This window comes from Strix uralensis, chromosome Z (assembly GCF_047716275.1).
Source record: "Strix uralensis isolate ZFMK-TIS-50842 chromosome Z, bStrUra1, whole genome shotgun sequence".
In the NCBI taxonomy this organism is placed as follows: domain Eukaryota; kingdom Metazoa; phylum Chordata; class Aves; order Strigiformes; family Strigidae; genus Strix; species Strix uralensis.
The window spans coordinates 86,285,579-86,308,310 of record NC_134012.1 but is presented as its reverse complement, the minus strand read 5'-3'; the positions used below and the strand labels follow the sequence as shown (position 1 = coordinate 86,308,310).

General features: G+C 37.1%; 1 protein-coding gene across 2 annotated transcripts in view; it reads right to left on the bottom strand.

Annotated features, from left to right (window-relative positions):
• WDR70 (WD repeat domain 70) overlaps positions 1-22,732 on the bottom strand; it is a 140,421-nt gene that overhangs the window by 5,198 nt on the left and 112,491 nt on the right. Inside the window, exons 14-18 of one of the 2 annotated variants that reach the window (XR_012627034.1) lie at positions 8,975-9,075; positions 7,470-7,549; positions 4,566-4,682; positions 4,028-4,190; positions 1,820-1,959 (exon numbers count right to left, since the gene is read on the bottom strand). Coding sequence is in view for 1 of the 2 variants with exons in the window: in XM_074855777.1 (XP_074711878.1) it covers positions 4,028-4,190; positions 4,566-4,682; positions 7,470-7,549; positions 8,975-9,075 (461 nt within the window). In the remaining variant the exon portion in view is untranslated. The remainder of the gene's footprint in view (positions 1-1,819; positions 1,960-4,027; positions 4,191-4,565; positions 4,683-7,469; positions 7,550-8,974; positions 9,076-22,732) is intronic. The other variant, XM_074855777.1, reaches the window with a different exon arrangement.

Sequence of the window (22,732 nt, the reverse complement as noted above, 5' to 3'; positions counted from 1 at the left end):
AAGCACGCTCGGAAACCAGAATAATGTAATAAAGGCTATTTCCAGACTGAAAAGTGAAGGTTTACACCATCGGGCTCCTTTGTATTCCTTACCAGACCAATCAGCCTGACTCTTCTCTGAATCTCAGAGGCTTCCCTCTCAAAATTGCCTATTTCCAAAAAAAATATTTAGCTTAAATATAGCAACATGTGACAACAAAATCACTGTTACAAAACATTCTGTTCAGTCCTGCTTCTTCAACTGAAGATACTTGAGCCACTTCACGCACTGTACCACCATTGAGAAAAAGTTCTGTGATACAGCACAGCTACAGGCTTCAAGTCATTGCTTTTTGCCTGTGATAAGCAGCAATGACAAAGTCAGCAAAACAGGGGCAACATCACTGAACTGAAAGGTGTTTTTTAAGAACTCTGGTCGATCTTGGTGGGGAGGGAAATTTCACCCTCACCTTTCTTCTGGGAGAGAAGAGAGCTACATGTGGGCCTGATTAGATCCTCAGCTACAAATCTTAGTAATTCCTGCTGATTCTTCAGAGGGACATATGAAGTCATTATAGTATCTCTGTACAGCTGTGTTAAAGCAAACAGCTCACAAAGAATGCAATTTTCAAACATTTACAACTGATGCCTCAAGTTCCTTTCCTGTAGTTCTTTACTTGAAATCTTCAATCTGTCCTGCTTTTCCTTTCACTCCACTGGAATGGCTGTTGCCAAGGTCTCCAACAAGCTTTTTCCTGAAAAATCTCAAGATCTTTTCTTTATCCTCATTCATTATGATTTTTCTACTGTACCGATCACATCTTTTTTGACACTTTATTCACACTGAGCTTCTGTGACATGTCATCCCCTGATTCAGCATGTACATCTTATCATCCCCACTATCCTTTTTAGCAGCATCTGTTTTTTCACTGATCTTTTCACCTCTTATGTACTTTCCCCTCCTTTTCTGGCTCAAATTTTAGGAGAAACAGAAAGGTCAGGCTAATGATAACAAGCTTGAAAAAATTTTCAAGTGATAAATAATGAAAATGACTATTTGGCTTCAAGAATAAATTAGGCACCTTTAACTCCAACAAAAAGGAAATATTTTTACATAGTATAAACTAACAGCAAAAGTCATGTTGCAGGTATTTCTTATAAGAATTACTGAAGTGAAACTACAATTAAAAAAGCATGAAGTCAGTTATCTGATTTAGAATGACCTTATCAGTATGAATCAGGACCAGACGAACCCCTAATCCAGTCACCACAGAGTTATGAAAATTCTGCTTAATGAGAAAAAGGGCAGTTTTTCAGTCTTCTCAGTCTAAAATTATTTAAAAACCATCACTGAAGAAAATTAAGTAACTGTAGTTTCCTTAGACTTTTTCTTAAGAAGGAGAATGAAAACCTCTAAGTGAATAATCACCCATTAGACAACAAAAGCCTTGTCAAACAAGAGATATTAAGCGTTTAGTTTTATACCATATTTAAGTGAAAACTCACCACAAGAAATGTGGAAAGACTGACAGCAGAGAAATAAGTAGTAAAAAGAATAAACACTATTTAGAAAAATGAAACATACTGGATGTATGTTTTCTAGGTGTCAAGACAGTATGTAATTTTAAGTATGTATCAGAATATCACCTTTTGTAACTCTATAGTATATCTTATGCTATAGCTAAAGAACCAGTTTCGCTAGGTATGTATACTGCTCATTATTATGAACTCCTGATTTTACCATGGCCACCAGGGACACTCTTACAATCGAGTATTATTTGTACTTTGCATATTTTATTAAATATGCACCCATAAGAACATGTGTAAGATGCTTTATGTACAGGGTTAACATACATGTCCCGTAAAGTCAGATATAGGATATAATTAACACAGCTTTCTGCATTATCCGTCTGTGCAGGCAAGCAGCTAACAAAACCTATGACTGCCATTGGTCTGCAGCTGTTAACACTGACCTTCATTTCTGAAAATTAAGAATATAACACAATTATAAAGAAAGTTTTTGCATCTTAATGTCTTAGATAATAATAATAACAACAACAACAACAACCATAATAATAAATAATCCTCTTTGCATAGAGTACGTCTGAAAGACAAGCTTTTGAAGCAAGGATAACAGCAGTTTCAGTGGCATGAGTATTACCAGCTGACAAAACCATCAAGGCAGCATGATGTTGGCTGCAGTCCAGCTCCCCCACATACATATCACCGTCTGGTGTGTAAGTTAATAGCAGTCTGGACTTGCATCCTCCCCACTTCTCAGCCAGCTCTCTTCTTCCCCTGCAGCTACATCTTTAAGAAGAAACTGTAATGAGATCTGCCCACCTGACACAGTAAGCCTGCTGTAATACAGCTATGTTTTAAAACTTTCATGTCTACTACATTGTAGGTGTCAGGGATGAAATTTAATATACAATCAATGAAGTTACTGAGCCAAAAATATACTGAGGTATCTATCTACCTGATGGAATGTGTGATTGTATTTACTTTTGAGAATGGATAGTTGCATATCTGAAATAAAACCAGGTGCCTACATTCAAAGTAAACTTCACCTCTGGCAAACATGAAGTCCCAAACAATGAAAAATCAGTATTTAGCATATTCATTACAACTGTTACAGAATCAGAATTTCAAATATTCCTTCTTTGGTATCAAGGGTGATCCTGTATAATGCACCGATTTGATGTACAACACCAAATGCCATACTCATGAATTAGCAGGATGCTATACTTAATAATTAACCAGTCAAAGCCAGGCTGGGTCACTGACCTTCTCAAAATGGTTTGGAACAGCTATTCAGTTATCTTTTGCGAACATGTGGGTCAAGTCAGAAAACAAGTGTCACCACTAGAAGCAGCTATGATTCTTAATATATTTTGGGTTTCTGGAAAGAGGTGGTGATTGTTTCACTAAAGAGCTAAACATTAATAAAGAAAGTACAGTCAGTAAAGTACTAATGAATGTAAAGCTTAGGAGATAAAACACTGGGCTGGAAACAAAAAACCAGTTTGTTACTGGCAGACTGTTCTGTGCAGATTATTTCATCTCTTCAAAACCTCTTCCTTACGCATTTTGAAAATACTACTTATACTAGATAAATTATTTTGTGGAACAAAACCATCAATGGTAACAACAAAATGTGAAAATTTTAGTAAGTTTTAGAGTGGTAGTTTCTGTTCGTTACTATGAAATGCATTTATTCAGTATTTATTTTAGTACTACTGTGAATGTATTCATTTAATGGTTTGAATTGTATTTATTTTTTGAAAAAAAAAATCTTTAGTAAAAAGCATTCTAGAAGTATATTGCACAGTTTTCATTGTAACACATGCACGCAAATACCACACTCATACACAGAATTTAAACTGAGTAAATTACCGTCTGTGGGAATACCAAGATTTTACTACCATAATCTTGATGAGGCTTTGTAATTTATGTAACAACAACTGAAAACTTATTTTGTTATGTTGAATTTTTGGTAGGAGATTTTATCAGTGCAATTTTTAGTATTGCTATACCTTTAACACCAAGTTAATTCAAGCAGGTACTCAGGTCCTTATGTAGGAAAAATTCAAATAAAAACTTGCAACATTTGAGAAATCTTCTAAAATATACTGTCTTAAAACCAAGTGAATATTTTGAAGGTTTAACCTAAAACTGAGTCAGAACCAGAGGGCATATTGGAAAACTTATCATCCCAGTCTATCAATGGAACAGTACCTTATTAAAAGGTATACTGCAATTTCAGGCATTGATTTGGAGAAGATTCTAAATTCTAACCAACTTAGAAAGCTTTAAAATAATTTTCTAGCACTGACAAGTACATTTTTAAAATGGCAATGCCAAATTTCAACAATTTAGCCTCCTGGAAACTTCTCTTCATAGAAGAGTATAGGCTATTCTTGGTTTACATATTTGTGGCAGCAATCCAGAAAAGGCAAAGTATACCATTAAAAATGTGTGTCTTCTATTTTTACCAAACTCCCACTAGCCTCCAGAAATATTACTTGTATTTTTCATTGTTTCCTTACTTAGCATATGCCGGAGCAACCCAGTATGGATTCTCCTCCGCTTCCTTTGCATGACGTAAAATAGCCTCTCGAGGGTTGCTATCATCTGTCTTATCCAGTGCAATATTCTTGACTATGTATGATGACAAGGTGCCTCCATGAGTTCCAACACGCCCACCACGACCTGTGGCAAAAAAAAGAAAGAGTATTTTAGAGAAAAATATTTAAGAAATAAACTAAGAAATGTTGTATTGTGTCTGTAACTGTGATCTGACACAAAGAAGTTATTTAATACTATAGGAACAGTCTTAATTTAGAGCTGCATTCACATAGTTGTTTTACTGATTATATAACTTGGAGTAAGTCATTGTGATTATTAATTTATTCCAGGCAAGCACTCCAATCAAAGACCAACGTCTTATAGTGCTGGACACTGTCCATACATATATAGTAGAGTCACCACCCAAAACAGTTTGAATGCAAATCTGAACGAGTGTAGAACCCAAGTATGACAGTCCCTTTGGCATGTGAGAGTCTGAAATGATTATGTCTAGGTTACCTGGTCCTGCTACTGGAGGTTCAGGTTTGTGAGACTTCATGGGGTCCAGCCTATCCTTCTCCAGCTGTTTCCTGGTGCTTCGCTGCCGCGGCTCACGGAACATTGGAAGCGCGTGGGCTGAAGGGTCACAGTTTGGAGGAAAAGAAATGTTAGAAATTCCATATTCTTTTTCAGGTTTTAATTACAAAGACTGGGATTCTTCCTTGCAATGGAAAAGGTGGCAGAAGCAGCCTCCTAGTACTTCTTTTTCCAAGCAGTGGTTTACTGAGGTGTATTTTAGAGGGCTGCTTTCTGCTGAATTTTTCAAAGATGAAAGCAGCCAGATTTTCAGGGTTCCTTCAGGCAGGAGCCTTTAATCTGCAATACTGTTTGCACAGTTTATGCATATTTAACTTAGTCCTCTCTCATTCAGTTCTCAACATTAGCACTGTGACCAACTCACTGCTCTTTTCTTAGCTTTCCATGTATCTACAGCTTTCTATATACTCTAATAGCTTGACAAAACCCTAGATGCATTCTTGGATCTGAAACAGAGAGAGGCAGAATCCCCTCAATGATCCAAAACATAATGTTTCTGCATACAAAGTCACAATGATGTTTCTTCTTAAATTATGAGATGAATCAAGGTTGGAAGAATACATGTAACTGAGTCAATCTGGCTAAATTCTCAGGATTTAAAACTTTTATTTCCTCATAAACGTGTTATCTTCAGTCACACTAATGGTTTTGGTCTGCTCAGACAAAAGACATTTGTCAGCAACAAAGAAACACCATGTTAAGGGACATGGTTTTCTTGTGGTGAGTTTAGCTCTTACATTCAGGTATTCTGATTACTGCTGTTTCTAAAAACATGGAAAATTGTGTTGCGGTCAAAAGACCCAACAAAGACAAAACCCAACCAAACAAATCTTAAATCTGGGGGCACTGGCCCTATATTGAATAAAAAATGGAAAGCAGCATCCGGGGACATAGCAGTTTGATTTTTCAGCTTATTTCTGGAAGCCTGCTAAGTTTATTAGCCTGAGTGAAGTCACAACCAGGTGGCAGAGCAGTAGATTTTTGGAAATAAATGTTTAGGTTTTATTTTTGCATATTGCCTGGGACAATTTGCTGGCAAGCACTAAGCTTGATCGGTTTGAATAGAGCATCTGAGGGGACTAATGCACAGATCCAAGCTTTTGCCATTTGTGAAGTCAAGGTTGGCTAAGAGAAACCCAAACTGGGTATTCCTGTGTTTTAAAAAGTAACACATAATCCCTCAGAATAACATTCCTGCATTTTAAATAGCTATTAAAGACAATCCTGAGATTAAAGAGCAGCTAGAAGTCCAAAGGAAGAGGGGAAAAAAAAAGAGGAGAAAGAGGAAAAAGGAGTCAGTTCATTTTGCAGAAGACTTCCGAGATCTTCAGTTCTCTCAAGTTCTACCTATAAGCTTAAAAGACAGACATCTAACCTCTGAAAAGTTTCCAAAATATGCCAAAATATGCAACAAACTTTAAAACTTGCAAAGCAAACCCTTACAACATTTTTTTGCATTGCTTTATATGGAAGGATCCTTATTTAGTTTCAAAATGATTCAAAAGAAACAGTTAAAGAGCTAAAACTCAGTGACAGAATTCCAAAACTTTGCATAATTGGGATCTAAATCTTTGAATGGCATTTATAAATGCCAATGAATACACAAGTTCCATTGGATTTTAAGCAGAAAGTTTTTTAAAAAAAAATCACAAAAGCTCTTTACAGTATAAACACTAACAACAGTGCACACAAAGTATTTAGATAAGAGATCACATGCTGATATAGTCAAGGCTAGATTGACAAGAGCACCCAAAGGAGATAAATTCCCCTGATCTTTGTCAGCTGCTGCTTTACACACTGCTACCCAAAACCTGGAGTTGGACGTCTGCTGCAGTGAGGTAAACTGGAGACAGCTGTGGGTTAGAAAGTACCTGAGGTGGGAACTCAGAACCAAAGTGCCTTGATAAGGGCCTGGTGGCCAAGACTGCTCAGATTTTCTCATTCTAAACTTTATTATGCTGCCAAACAACTACTTGTTCTACAGAAATGGTTCAACTGTTTCTAAGAACAAGACTACAGGAAAACGGAGCTGAATCCAGACCCTGTGGAATTGGAAGAGCATGAAGAGAAGCAGGACAGCACAACTATGTGACTGTTCTCATTTCACATGAGGAAATACTACATGGGGCAATGCTAATGGGGAGGGCCAAAATCTCTCAGTTGATCCCCTCATCCCCTTGTAAGATTTACCCTTGGGAAAAGGCAGATCACTAAACATTTTATAGTAACAATGGTAACTATTTCTTATGCATCAGTGAGCCTTAATATGAACATAAGGTCATATACAAGTATAACCCTGAGGCTAGCTAGATATTTAAGACATTTAAAGCCCCATATAACTCTGGGCAAGTTCTAAATTTTGGAATTCACTTGGAATTAGTTCAAGTTCTATCTCTAATGTCTCTGATTTTGCCACTGGCAGTGTTGATGTTCCCAAGTGGCAAAACATTTCCTAAACCCACCTACACTCACCAATTTAGGTATGCAAAACTGAAGATCTAAGAAAGCTCCAGATTTTTGAGGTTGGTTTTTTTTTGTTTGTTTTTGTTGCTTTTTTTTTAAGGCAGCCGCCCTTTCAGGATTTCAAGTGCATCAGAATCTAGAAACCAATCACTATTTAACAACCTTACAGAGCATACCTTTCTGGTTGTGCAAGTCTACAAAAAAATCTGTATGAAGCACTAACATCTCACTCCAATGATCAACACTTAATGAAAGACTGCTACTTTTTAGAGGGAAAAATACAAAGCTAAATGATCTGCAAATAATTTCAAACCTGGGAAAGCGCTAAGGATGCTGCTATAAAGATACGTTTAAATTCCTTACGTGTTATAATGTAATCCTGTGTAAGAGTCTCTGCTTGTCTCTCTTTTCGTTTTGTTTTGACCACGCATAATTTTGCTCCCCTAGGAGGAAACATACAGCAGTTCAGTTGGTCTGTTTATATCAAACAGAAACCATTTTTTACTCAAGACACAGCCTCAACAAAATTATATAGCACTTTAAATATTCATGAATGTGTGTATCTTTGTCTGTCCGTGCACATGTGAAGTAGGGTAGAGATCAGTGTTTCTGTTGTAGAGCGGTTTATATAACATGCGGAAATAAGGGTGGAAGATTCATTTCACACTTCATTTGTCCACAGTACTTGTAGCGTGCACATTGAAAGTGCTCCTCTCCAAACATGGGCAATTATTTGCTCCTAGAACTCTTCCTAAGCAGCAGAGGTGGCAGTTATCTAACCAGAGATGCCTGTAACACTACAGCAGAGAAGACTGCATAAGCCTGGCTGCAACAAAACAAGTTTAAACTGGTGGTATTTTTGTCCTCATGAAAAGTACCAGGAAACAAACTGGGCACAAAACTGAGCTAGTGCTCTTGTGGTATGTGCCTGGGAGACTCAGGCTGCCCTCTGGAGATGGGTCCAAACAATGATGACCAACTCTCTTGTTCTCTAAATTGACAAAGACCAGAAAAATAAAATCTTGCAGATTAGAGTTTATCTTCACATCCAAGTGTCCAGGTCACAGTAAGTATCCAGAAACTGTGAACTGTAACACAGTATGTTTTTTTGGATGGCAGTGAAACAAGTACGAGTGCATATAGGGGAAGAACATCTTATTCATACTACTCATTGTAGATGAAGTGTACATTTCCTCCCTGCTGACAGGAAGGAAGCATGTCCCAGTTCTCCAGCCAGTCCAGACACTAAAAGCAAATTAATTGCAAAAGAAGTATTTATAGACTAGTCAAGTCCTCTTCATTCCAGGTTAACAAAGACACCTTCTGATGAATCACTACCACCTTTTCATTAAGATGTACACATGTGATAGGTGGGCGGTGGGGGAGAAGGCCAGCAGTAGAAAGATGGGAATGTGCTCCCTCTCAGACTGGGTCTTCAGGTATTACTTCACAGACACTGAAGTTTAAGTTAATGCTTCTAAACAAGATTTTTACTTCAGAAAAAAAAAAAAAGACATCAGACAATGTGACTAAATACAAGAAATATCCTTTCAATAAGACCACATCAGCAACCTCCAAGAGATCAGATCAAAGGCAGATTTCATGCAATTAAAAATGAAAGTGTTTGTAAATTCAGGTAGAACAGCCAGCATACTGCACCATGAAAAGCCCAGAGGAAAATGAGCCACTTTTCAGAAACAAACTAGTTTGTGTTTTTTTCTTTCTACTATTACTAAATAAGCAAAACTCTGAAAAACAAATGTTACTAAACCAGGCTTTCTCATTTCTCAGTATAATCACAGAACCACAGAATCAGGCTAAAGTTGAGAAAAAAATAGTGTTCTTAATCATTAGTCACGATTACATACCTCTGGCTTTTGACAGGATCATAGTACACTTTGGCTAAACCATTTCCTGTACCAACCATGATCTGGTTCAGCTTGGGATGCCAAAGGCAACGCACAACACTCTGAAATAAAGCAACATATTGATAGGTAGTTGGTAATTCATCTAGGTCTTAGAATTAATATACATATTGTCAAATAGTGGACCAAAGTCACACTGTAGCAGGAACAAGCTTAAGCACATAAATGACTATGTGAATAACGAATAAAAGTTCCTCTCCAGAACACAATACAATGTAAAAGAAGTGATAATACATGGAAGCAGACAGAGAAGGAAGTACAAGTTGGTGGCAGTGTGATAACCAGTGGTTTCCACAGGCTAACCACTCCAGGTCTTTGTTGGCATAATGGAAAGTTAAAGGGGGGTTTGAGGAAGAACAATGAAGTGCTTCAGATACAGCAACACAGGCCTTCATGACTTCTGCATTCTTAATTTTTAATTCTTTCACCCTGTTGTTTACTTTATCTGTTTTTCCCTTCTTCTCACACAGTGCTGACCTTTCACTCACTGACTGCAAAAACAGAAGAGCAGATGATTTTCACTCTTGGTTCTTTCTTCTCCAGAACAGCCAGAACCACTTGGTATTTGAAGCCAATGTCTCACAGTTCTATCACCCTTCTGGTCAGCAGAGAAACTAATTTTCAGACATTAAGAGCATTGTTTTATACACACAGTGTAGCTCCCCGTGTGACTTTGAATCTCCATGTGATTATTGTATTCAGTCTGATTCAGCAGGCCAGCACAGAAACTCTGTAAGACTCGAGCTTCTGACTCGAGAGAGCCAAAGAAGTGGGCACAATCTGCTGAAGGACAACACATCTTAACACACAAAACCTGCACGTGCATCTGACTAACTGGGAGAAAAAAGCATCTATTTTGGAGACATAGTAAATCTTCAAGGGATAAAACTGAAGACAGGTCTCAAGTGTTTGTGTTACCTATGTAATAAATGTATCCAGAGCTAGCAGGATGCATCATCCTGTCAGTATTTCACTGAACAATGTTCATTTTCCTAGCCCTTTTTTTCCCCCTAAGCTTACTACTTTTCCTTTCAAAAAAGCCTGGAATAAGACTCTTCTCAAAGTGAATGAATAATTCAATAGTCAACCACTATGATCCATTTATCATTAAAGTATCTATATTTGTATTTTTTTTTAATTTACATAGTACAGCACATGGAACTCACAAAATGGGAACCACTAATGTCTTAACAAGAGAAATACAGCAAAGCTAAAATATAGTTAGGGGTGTAATACAGCCCTATAACTTGGGAGATGACAACCATTTAATCTGGAAAAGAATGGTTATGTATCAGCTCTAGTGACTCCTGAACCACTTCCCATTTCATGTTCCATACTGTTTCTGGTTTGGTCCAGATCCAATTATTTTGAATGTTGAGTCCCATAACAAAAAATACTGAAAAAATTCTGAAGCCCATTCAGCCATCATGAATCAGCAATTCATTTTACTACAAGATGATGGATGACTCTTCTGAGCTGTTTTTCTGCTCTGTGTTCTTGTTTAGGAAGAAAAATTGAGTTACACAAATCAACTCACCATTCTTTACAAGGTTACTCTGTAAAACATCCTCCTTCTACATAGATATGCATACAACATTATACCTTCACATTTGCTTACAGGTACAAAGAAACCTGGCTTGTTTATTATGAGACAATTAAAGGACAACTATCTTTTTACAGGTAACTCTGAAGTACAAAGTAGAATTCTGATAATGTATCATGCCCATGATCCCTGCCCCTAGCAATCAAAATAACCAATAGAGGGTTGCTAATAAGTTGCTTGATTTAAATAAGAGATTCTTACATACTGTTATGTAACGCTCAAAATGCTACAGTAACTCTTAAAACACACAAAGTTAATAGTAAGTATGGAAGGTTAAAGGTGGGTGGCCTTTTATTAATATTTATTGCATGTGTTTAGCCAGCCTTTTTAAACTTTGTAGTTAATGTGGTTCTCCACTTTCTACTGTCAAGTAAATGTATTTTATAGCATGGTACTGGATACCAGCCAACAAAAACAAAGCCTGAGACAGTGTGGCTCAACACTGATGGGAATTGCTAAGTTTCTAACTTGTCAAACATGCACAGCACACTTAAACCCACTATGGCACGTGCTCCAGAGCAGGCAAAAGAAACTGCCATTAAATAAAGCCCTATAAATCTTCTGAAACTGTAAAAAGTCCCCAGAAGATAATTTTTTAAAAACTAAACAAATACAAGCTCTGAACATGCAAGTAATTTTATTAATCCACTGGCATATAAACCTACTTTATAAGAAATAATAAAAACTACTGATGCAGATTTTCAGATTATTTTAGAAATGGGCAATACTTTAAAAAGACCAAATTACTGAACTAAATGCTAATAATTTTTCCCAATCATACAACCTGAAAGAAGTAAAATTTCTAAGCATCTATACAACAAAAGGTTCATCGTAGACTAGGTCTTAACATTGGGAGTGACAAGGAAAAGGGAATCTTTATCATACAAAAATAATTAATTCTTAAAGAGCGTTTATCCTTCAACGCCTCTAACCTTCCTACTGTTTACACTTAGAATAACTCAGGTAGACATCTTTATCACTGGAAATGCTAAACATCAAATTTCAGCTGAAAGAAGGTCCTACCTTCCAGCTCCTCAAGCAAGTAAGTGCGTTAATAGGAGGAAAAGGAGTGTTTTCCTGGCTTGGCCTACCTATGCACAGAGGTAGATACCCACCTACTGATACTGAATTCTACACAATTGCAGAATGGTTGCAGTTGGAAGACAGCTCTGGAGATCACCTAATTCAAGCCCCTTGCTCCAAGCATGGTCAACTACTACAGGTAGTTCAAGACATTATCCAGTTTGGTTTTGAATACTTCCAAGGACAGAAACTCTATAGCCATTCTGGGCAAGCTGTCTCGGTGTATGATCACCCCCATCATAAAAAAAAACCCAAAACACCACAAAACAAAACAACCCCCACACCACTTTCTTACATTTAAGTGGAATTTCCTTTAATTCGTTTTGTACCTATTGCCTCCTGTCCTGTCACTGGGCACCACTGAGCTTTGCTTTATCTGCTTCATCCTTCTGTCCCCCTTCAAGTATTTACACATAAGATCCCCCATGAGCCTCCTCTTCTCCAGGTTGTGTGATCCTAGCTCTCTTAGCGTTTCCTTCTGTGCCAGATACTCCAAGCCTTTCACCACTTTTGCAGTCCTTCACCGGACTCACTCTAATAAATTTCTCTCTCTCTTGTGCTGGGAGCTCAGAACTGGAACTGGCACTATAAATGTGTCTCACCAGCTGTAGAGGGGAGTCATGGCCTCCTTCGACCTGCTGGCAACACTCCTTTGCCTGATGCAAATGCCCATGGGCTTCTTGCTGCCACTTTCTGTTTCTCTGAGATGGAAAGGAGATTTGCCATTCCACAATCTCTTTTTAAGAATAACTTGTTTCATTTTAAGGTTGCACTCTGCAATGGAACACAACACAAACAAGGTGGTACTTTAGTTGTAATTGCCCCCGAGACAGGAGATCAGGCTGGAAGCAATAACCTCAGCAGTTAAGAGCAAACTTCAAGCTCTCACTCCACCTACAAAGGAGTCTTCATGCTTAGTAAGACAAGAGAGCAGGGAATTAAATTGCCTAACACTGCTTTATGGAAATCTAGCACAAAACAATTCACTAATCATAAGTTTAGTTGTAAGGAAATCCTGTGGATGACAGCTTCAAGACTCAGAAAATACAAACACCAGAACAACAACAAACTTCAGTTAACTAATTCTAGATTCAAGAATTCAACACAGAAAGACTTAACCTGTTTCTTACAATATTTAAAATTGAAACAAGACAAATCTATATAGATTCTGAAATCCAGAAAATTCCAGGTCATATCTCAGCTTTGCAAACAGAAAAAAAAGCCTTATTTTAATAAATAGGAATGATAAAATGCAGAATGTATCATCACATAAACATCTCCAACATTTGAAAAAAATTTTATGTAATGGCTGGTGGTTTGAACAGTATATCTTTGTAGAATGAAGACCTGGAAGCCAGTCATAAAAATCCTGAAAATAATTTTATCCATGGAACTGATGTGGCCAGCTTTGTGACAACAAAAGCTGAAAATACAGCACTCGCAAAAGACAATTACTAGTAACGATTTAAAAGCTGTTTGGTACTTTTGCTGTTGCAAAAGCATTAAGTTCTTCAAATGAAATCAATCTGAAAAGCCTCTGGCAATGTCTACTTGCATATACAAACACAGTAGTCTGCATTGTGAAATACTGGGAAAAGATTGTGAAAATATTTTTGTGAGGTCAGGCAGGGGAAATATTAAAAATTTTAACAGAAACACTCCAAATGTACCTTCTTCGTTGTCACTGTGAAAGAGGTTAGAATAGATTTAGTGGGTATTATTGATAGTAGGCCTTAGTAATTACTTACAGTTAAGATTGACTTGTAATACTGACCTGAACTGAAAGTCAATTAAATTATCTACACAATTTTAAAGACTTTTTTTTCAATCTAGATGAAAATGTTTATGTTCTTAAACAACTGCCTAATAAAGAGGGAACATATTACTGATCTTGAAACTAGCCATGCCTTTTTTTAAAGTTGCTATACTATTGTTTTAAATTGAAAATATGAATTACCCAAACATTAGATAATTTTTATTTTATTTTTAAGCTAAGCAGTATACTCACTTTAGGCTTGCAGTTCTTTTAAAATAGTATCTCCATTTTTAGAAAATTTTACCTATAACTTAAAAGCTTAATAATATGTGGTAATCTTAAACCATAAAACTCATAAATACGTAGAAAAGTGGCAGGCAAAAGTGATGATATAACTATTCCCTTGTATGCTATTCCACCTGCATTTCTTCCGAGACACGTGCAGTCCCAGCTGATGGCCAGTTCTGGGGTGGTTCATAAGTAGTCTCACCCCTAACAGTTTGTTCTTACCTCTGTGTTTCCCTTTGTATCATATAAGTAGAGCTGTTGCTGCAGGTAAACAGTAGGTAAACAGATAGGTTTTCTGTTAGGTTATTCTCCATCTGGGCTAGCTCACTAGGTAACTGCACACATGGCTCTGCTGGTACTGCACACACAACACTGCTTTCACGAGATTTAACAGCAGTGCCTCTAAATGAAAAACTGAAGCCTGAAACATAATTTTCTGTAACACAGAATGAGACATTTTCTCTGGCGTAGAAATATACCCCTGTGATTAACAGTCAAAGTGAAGAATAACTGAAGCAGACTTCTCAGCAAGCAAAAGCTAATTACCTCAACTGAAACTGTCCAGAGCACTTGGGTAACACCCTGACAGGAGTAAACAATGCAGAGAGGGCATTTTACAAGGTCAGCAAGAAAAGATTAAAATGATTTGTGGCATATGAATGGAAAATTTACCCCTAGGATGAAACCATGGAGCTGTGGTAAGGTCATAAAACTACAGACTGATGTCAAGGATTGAAAGAATTCTCCTGGATCTTTGCTTATAAAGATGGTTCAAGACTGCAGCAGCGAAGGCAAAATTCAGTTCCCTGGCCCATGCTTCAGGTAAACACACTCAGTTTTACAGCAAGGATAGAGCAGATCCAAGATGGGAAGAGCAGTCTTGGGGGGGGGGGGGGGTCAATACAGGCTGGAGGCAGGAAGGTGAGGGAAGATTATTAAATTCTAGTAAGAGGACCTAGGAAGTGTTGGAGATGTTTCACATTGGGAAGAGGGACTGGCAGAAATTATGGGGGTTGTGAGAAGCTTTGGAGGGGATGCACTATGGAAAACATAGATAAAGCATATTAAGAAAAAAACCTGAGCAAATACAGTAGGCATTCTCAGTTCCTAGGATTACAGAGTATACATAGCCTTCACATAAACATTAATTCTTATGCCTAAAATATTTTTCTACTACATTCCAGAGCCTGAGCAGTCACTTAATCTCACATCTTATGAAACTACCAAAATGTAAGGTTGCCCATTATGTGACAAAATAAGGAGAGCGTATATAAAGAATGTCTCTTGAAAGCATCACTCACCTCTATCCTCTTTCAGTCCACTGCAGAAGAGTGAGACAAAATTAAGGTTTCCCTCCATCGCTGTCTTCTTGTATCCCTATACTAACATTTCACATATCTGTGAGCTGAAGCTGTACAGAAGCATTGATTTCTTATTTTTGCATTTCAGTTGAAACTTTAACTGATACCCAACAAAATATAACTACCTTTATATGTATACAAACCCCAAGATAATAGCCAAACTTTTGTTCTTTGCAAATTAAAAAGACACGTATGTGTGTATGCATATACTGATATAATGGAAAATGGCGGTCATAATTTGCTGCTAGACTGGCATGATACCAAATTTCACCATTTTCAAAAAAATTCCAAGGACTTTCTTATTTTGGACATAAATAGGAATCAACACACGCTTCTGTAGCACTTAGGTCAATGGGGCTATATTCTTTCCTTGCTACTGCAAGGAAAGTAAATTAGAGGGGCAATATTTTACAATAATGTTTTCATTTCTTTTCCCTCTTTCAGGAGGTCTTACTGCTTTTCAATCAGGCATTGTTTTCTTTGGAAACAATCCCTTCTCCCTAAAGACAGTTAAATTTTAAGGTTAAATACCATGCATTTGTCTTTGAAAATGAACATTTCACGTGAAGTGTATTTTCAGGTAAGGCATGATAATGTATCAGCTTTTTCAAGTTCATTAGTAAAGCTCCTCTGCCATGCAGGGAAGAGGAAAGAAAAACATGCTTCCATATCAGTTACGCACCATTGGAATAAGCCTTTTAAATTTTTCTTTCTCTTCACTTCAGGTACAGCCTTTCATTCTTCTGTAATAGCTCTCGACTCTCAGCCTGCTTATGTATTTGCTCCAAAATGACAGAATTGATTATTCCGTTATCTGCAGCTATCAGACCTTTAGGCTAAGTTCACTAAATTAGTGGCTGCTCCCAAAGCTATTAGAGAAAACTGTTTAAACAGAAGTACAAACAAATCTGGTAAATGGAGAAGATGCATCTATCTACTTCCACACCTACAGAAAATTACCCTTAGGGGGTGGAAATCTCTACTGAATTATGCTGACATACAGCTAATACTGGTACTATCTGTGGTGAGTGTGCAGCCAGCATCCCATCTGTAACCTGGAAAAAGCAGAAGTGATTTCCTTGCAAATTACCACTAGAAAAAAATATTGCTGATTCCAGATAAATACCAAAAATGGAAAGGGAATATGTTAATTCTAGGCTTTCACACATCTCTAAATGTTGAAGCAAGAATTCATGGGGTTTTGATGTTTCCTTCATGTGATGTTTCTACTGATTTAAAAAAAAAGTTTGTTAAAATTTAGATAAATTTCTGTAATCCTAAGGTGAAGTTGCTGATGTTTTGACAGTTATGTCTGGAAATCAGGTGGAAGTAAGAGCATAGACTTGACTCTCAGCTAGGACAATTGTTTCATAGCATAGCAGGCTTTTCTCCTATAAATTGCCTGCAGTCATAAATCCTTGAATCAATAAAAATGAGTGCAAAAGTAACGCACTGTCTGCTACTTTGCTATTGGCAAGGTCAGAGCACAAGAGATGAAATGTCCCAGTGCTTTAGCAGGAGAGAATAAACACCAGGTGAGGAAAGCGAAGATCTTAGGTGGGACTTACCTCACCAAACTTAAGATGTCTACACCTCTAATCTTTAGACATCTACTCTTCAAATGCCAACAAACTTTCACCTCCCTTTATAGTTAAGGGAGAGAAATAAGCATTTTACAGTGGCCTTCATATAACCTGTTTTAGATATCTATTTTAGGACGAGATAAAAATCAGTCTGGATGTGTTTATTTTTCTCTGCTGATTAGAAAAGGAGCCTAGGGTGACTGGATCAGTTGTGGACATCTATATTTGGTCAGGTGAATCCCTGCAGCCTACAATGGCCAAAATAACTATACAAGAAAAACATAAAATTAACGAGGATCTATATTACAGTATGTTGTGCTACTTACATAAAACTCAAGGATAAAGAATCCTCGAAGCCAAATTAAATACTTCTAGTGCAGAAAGAATACAGCAGATACAAACTCCTAAACCTGTCCAACAAATCTGTAGAATCTTTACTTGAAAGGTCAGGTCTAGCTCTGGAGACACTTAAAAACTGAATGGGGATAAAAGAGAAACAAATACAGCCTATGTTTGACCTTACTGCTTACCCCTTTCCTAACCTACAACCTAATAAATAATTCCTTCAGAATCTGTTCTGAAGATATACAATAAAAAAGTGACAGCGAGAGCTGCTGCTCTAAGAAAATATTTTCGGTCAGGAAAAGAAAAACTTAAACAAACTTTCTCTCTTTCCTACGTGCAAGCTTTGCTTCAGTGGCCATGACGGTATGTGATGGGTTCTGTTTGAACAGCGCTGCTCGGAATTGCTGCACTTGGCTGTCCAGACAGCCAGATAAGCGGCATGTCAGCAGGGAAGATCGTGAACGTGCAAAATGACATTCTGACTGTGGTCGTGGACTCTGCGAGGACAGGTCACCACAGCAGTGACCAAATGGGGCTTTCTGACTGAACATTTATCTTAAACTGTAGTTTTTACAAATTCCAACACTGCTGAAAAAAACCCCAGTCTGGCAAAATCAGTGCAAATATGTGTACAATCATTTCAATTAGCACATCTGTTCTGTCTTTTCTCCTGTAAACCCCTACATGTTCATGGTGAAGAACTCCTTGTGTAATACAGTATCTTTTAAACATGTCGGAGCTTAAAGCATAATTAAGCAATACTACTTAGGAAACCTAACTGCTTATTAGTTGGGGTTTTTTTAAGGAACAGTAAGGACCTTTCAAATTAACATTATCCATTATCTAAGCCTATTGTCATATTACATTATCTTTATATTTGAGAAGGGCAAGCAATTTCAAGCTTGTCCTGGAGTGAGGGATCAAATCTCAGTATGCTTTCCATCTTAATCTTCTATAGTTCTGGAACCTGCACAACATTAAGTCCATCTGACTTCAGTGATACATCTTCCCAGAAGAGAAATGTACAAAGTTATTTCCAAAAAAGCTGTACTTACTTCATAGGATTTCTATGTCTTTAAATAAATCATTAAAATATTTGGATGCTAACAGCTAAAGACAGCTTCCTACTACCACAAAATCCTTCAACGATTGTTCCTCATACCTGTTTGGCGACCACCACTTTTAAACAATTTTTGTAATTAGGAGAGATATTAAAGCAGTGGCTTTCAAGCTTTTGCATTTTATAATGAAGGTGTGGAACCATTCAGAAACTTCAGGTACGTAAGACTGCTGTATAGGGGATATAAATTTAGTCTTTGTACAAATCTTCATGGACATGTTTGAAGTGGTCCACAGTTTTCATGGACTGAATACTTCCCTGTAACTGCTTATGAAATACATCCCAGCAAGAATACATACATTACTTGTTAAAAGAGAGGAAAAATGCCTCAGAATATACTAAAACTCTCATGATGCCAGGCTGCACGAAAGGTCCATAAGCAGTCTAAGTTCTAGACATCAGAGTGACTCCTGCCTGTCCTCAAGATCTCATCGCTTCAAAAGGAAATGCTTATTTCCTACCTCTCATGACCTCATACTTTATTTATAAAGTTCAGAAAGAAGCCTAAAAGAGTCTTAAGCAAATGTTTCAGCATATTTTTCCCAAAACGTACGCAGAGATATTTTCTCTCCAATTCTATGCAACTGGAATTTAAAGGAAAAATTAAAGAAAAAAAAAATCAGAAACTCGATATTGTAATCTGAAGCTAATGGCAATCTTACCTCCAGAAATACCACTATTTCTACATAATAAACAAGGATCATTAATAATGATGGTTGACATGCAGAATGGAAAGTAAAATCAACTGATAAAGTTAGCATAGTAAGAAAAGATTTTATATATAGGTCTTTCCTTCTCCTACAGTCACCTTGATTTCTCTGTAGAAGACTTGTATGAAACATCAGCTACATTAACTGTCTGCTCCCCTCCAAGAACAGTAGTTCTGCCTTAAGAATCCTAGAAAGATAATGCCGCTCAGAGACAACATTAATTCCCACTGCACACTCTGTAATCTCTTTTTGCTGGTGTCTTAGAGCAGAGTGGTGATCCAAAAGCCAACGACTTGTCTTGCCATGCTGCTGTATCTGGGAAAGGCTGTCTGCCTCCTGGATGCACCCACTGACCAGAGGAGTGGAAAAAACGTAGACTAAGTAAATCCTGAAAAACTGATGAATTCTTAATTTTTTAAAAAAGATTAAATACTAGATTTAGAACTGCCGTTTCCAAATGTCTGCAAAGCTGAACACCAAATGCTACCAGTTTGTTTCTACCTTGTTTCTTCTTTTGAACAAAAAGATGGTTAACACTCATATGTTGATACTATGCATGCTCTGATCCAAAAAAAAAGGCTGCTCACACAATAAAAATACATTAAAAATCTATTTTAAAGCTCAATTGCAAAAATCTTCAGGTTTGAGATTCCCCTGGAGCTCTTCCACGGAGAAGAACCAACTACCATAAATAAGGTGGGAGGTTAGGGAATATCTAGAATGCAGTGACCTCCTATCATTAGATTTAAAATACTCACGAGGATATAGTAGTAGAGAAAACAACACTAATGTTTTTCCCTTGTGAAACACGACTTGGAAACTGTGTGGAAACATTCAATAGAAAAGGGACCAGAAAAGGACAAAATTTACAAATTTCTATGTAGAAACCAGAAATATCCTAAAACCATTTTCAGGGTCCAATAATTTAAAGCAGGATCTCAATAGAGAACATACGGATAGCAATGCTGTTTCACTTACCTTTCAAGGTACAGCTACAAAATATATTCTTAGAAGTGAATTGAGCCACTGAATAACACTTTCCTTTTTGATGAATAGAAAAATGACTTAATCAAGGTGTCAAATTGTTTTCCTTAGAATTGCAAGGTAGGGCATTTTCAAGCATATGCTCTGATAAAATTACAGCCACACTTTCATCAAAGTATATTGGAAAACTAAGGCAGCCAACCTTCACATATACCCTCCATGCCCTGTTACAGTGAGGAAACCTGCACAGTTTATTTCTCTCAAACCTCTAGTGACAGCTCCCTATAACAAAGTGAATGCTTCTGCAGAATATATGAAGGGAAGGAGCACAGTCTCTTTACAAATATGAAAGCAGAGAATAAAAACTGACAGGTTACCTCACTGTAAAAGAAAACACATTCCTGTGATTCACCTTTTTTTTTTTTTTTTTACTTCAATCAGCACAAAAATTACTGGGCCTTAAATACTGTATTTACTTTCTTATTGTGGAGAATGGGGATTTTCCTTTCAAATAAAATAAATGGCTTAAAAACCCCCAGAAGTAGCATGATGATCTCGTCCAGAAGTTAAAAGAATTTATTTTTCTTAAATTCAAAAGCTTTAAATCTTAGTGAAATGGGCCACAGTGGAAAAGCCCTTTACTATATTACTGCACCTTATAAATAGTAAATGGTATCGTCTGAGGTCAAGGAAAGAAATACTGCAATCCTATATCAACTGTGCATAAGGGATGCTGGAAGTTTCGTATTCCTTATTCTTTCTTCCCTTTTCACTCTAATCTAAAAAGAAGCTTTATTTATAGCTTGTCTCAGAAGACCTTCCTGAAACATCCCTTAGAGGTATTTTCAGAAGTATTTAATAATTTTACTTTTGCTTATATTTGAGAAACTAAGAAAATATTGAAGAATCCTCCTAACAGAAACAGGTTTCCCAAAACAACCATATATCCATGGTTTTTGATTGTTGCTTATCTACAAAAACCTGAAGAATATTTTAAAAACTGGCACATCTTATTTTATAATGTACACTATCTCATCATCTTGGCTAACTTAAAAATTAAATTATTCGTAACATTTTCATTTAAAATAGCAATTTCTGTAATTGTACAACTTTATTTTTTTCTTTCTCAGTGCCCACTCTTGCTTGGCAGTAATGGGGTGTGCTACTTCTCCTTTCCGGATGGGGAAAATGACTGCTATACTGCTGCCAAAAATCAGTCTCACCTGTAATAAGGATAACTACTGGGAGATCTGTTTGAACTAGCCAGATGAGTGATAGACACGTGAGAGTGATTCAAGCGGCTATCCACAGCTATTTTAAATTAACCTGACATTGAAGGAAATATTGTGTACCCAACTGTTTCCCATACACTAGGTATTTATAACTGATTCCCATGAAGATCTTGTATTTGCAAAACCAAACCGAGAATTAGGAATAAACTGTCCCTGACTTGCATCTGACAATGAAATGTCCCTTCCACTCCAGAAAGAGAGTGTAGTTACAAGTGTCCCAAAAGATGAGACCTCATCCCAAAGCAGCTATAGGTCTTCCTTCCTCTCATACTACCAAGAAAAGGGGAATGGCCTCTGAGTTTCCATGCAGTATCTCTTTTCCCAGCAGTTATACTTCCTAACATCTTGTTTAAGTCTCCTCATCCAGGTAAATGGAGTAAAGAAACATTCTGCATGCAATTATAAATCTCTCACATAAAATAAGCCTCAAATGCTCGAATTGAGAAAGTCTAATATAAATATTTTCTTGTGGATATTTGAGGTGAGAGAAAAAGAACTGTTCGCAGATAATACTGTCAGGATAGAAGAAACAGAGACAGAAAAACTATGAAAAAGTTGCATGTGCATAACAGGATTTTTTAAATTTTGGTTCTTGTTAAGGAGGGGAATTCTGTATTGTTTAGCATACATAACTATGGTCACAGTACAAAGCCCTCCTGATTTCCAGTCACACATGTACACACTGAGCCAGAGTAAGGATGAAGTACAGCACACGGAGCATCAGCTTCTGTAGAGTGGGAGAGGCAAGAGCCCTCACCCTTGAGTTTTTGGCTAATCTGCAGTAAGTAAATGACTCTGCCAGTAACCTGCAACATGGGTAATTTCATTCCTTGATAAACTCATGGAAGAAAAATCCACTGAGTGCTATTAATTGTAAAATTCCTATGTCTGCATCAAGATATCTCTAAATCACAGATCACTGGAGGCAGAATGGGATCATCAGAGACATATCACTGTGTATTTGCCCTGTTCACGCTGCCTCCTGCTGGCACACTGCTACTGGCCAGAGAGGGAGCCCACAGTCTGCACCACTTCTGACATTTACTTGCATTTTCTTCAAAAAGTACTGCTATTTATCCAAGAAACTTGAGTTCCACAGAAGTCCCAATGCCTACATGTGGAACGGCATTCAGTAGTGGACACAATAAAGTCACTAGTCTAACCACTGATTATGACAAAATCAAAAAAAAAAAAAAAACCCATGCAAAAAAGACTAATATAGGAAATGAAACACAAATTAATATTCTATACCCAGCCACAGCAGCAGAGTCTAATCAGTCTGTTAGTCCATTAGTAAAACCACAAGGTTTCACTCTAGCAGCTCTGAAACAGTACTGGGTTTTCCCATGAAAACTTGAAAGAAAAGGTGAAAAAAAAGGTTTGTATGGTGTGATGGAAAGGAATGCCAGACACAGCTTTGGTCAAACATTCCCATTAAATATTTTCCCATTACCCTCTAGGTTCATTCACAGGCCAATTGCACTGACTATTTACCAAAGAGCTTTAAGATAATGTTTACTGCTATTTAAATGTTTTTCAATTTTCTAAGCTTACCAGCATTTCCTTTAAAAAAATC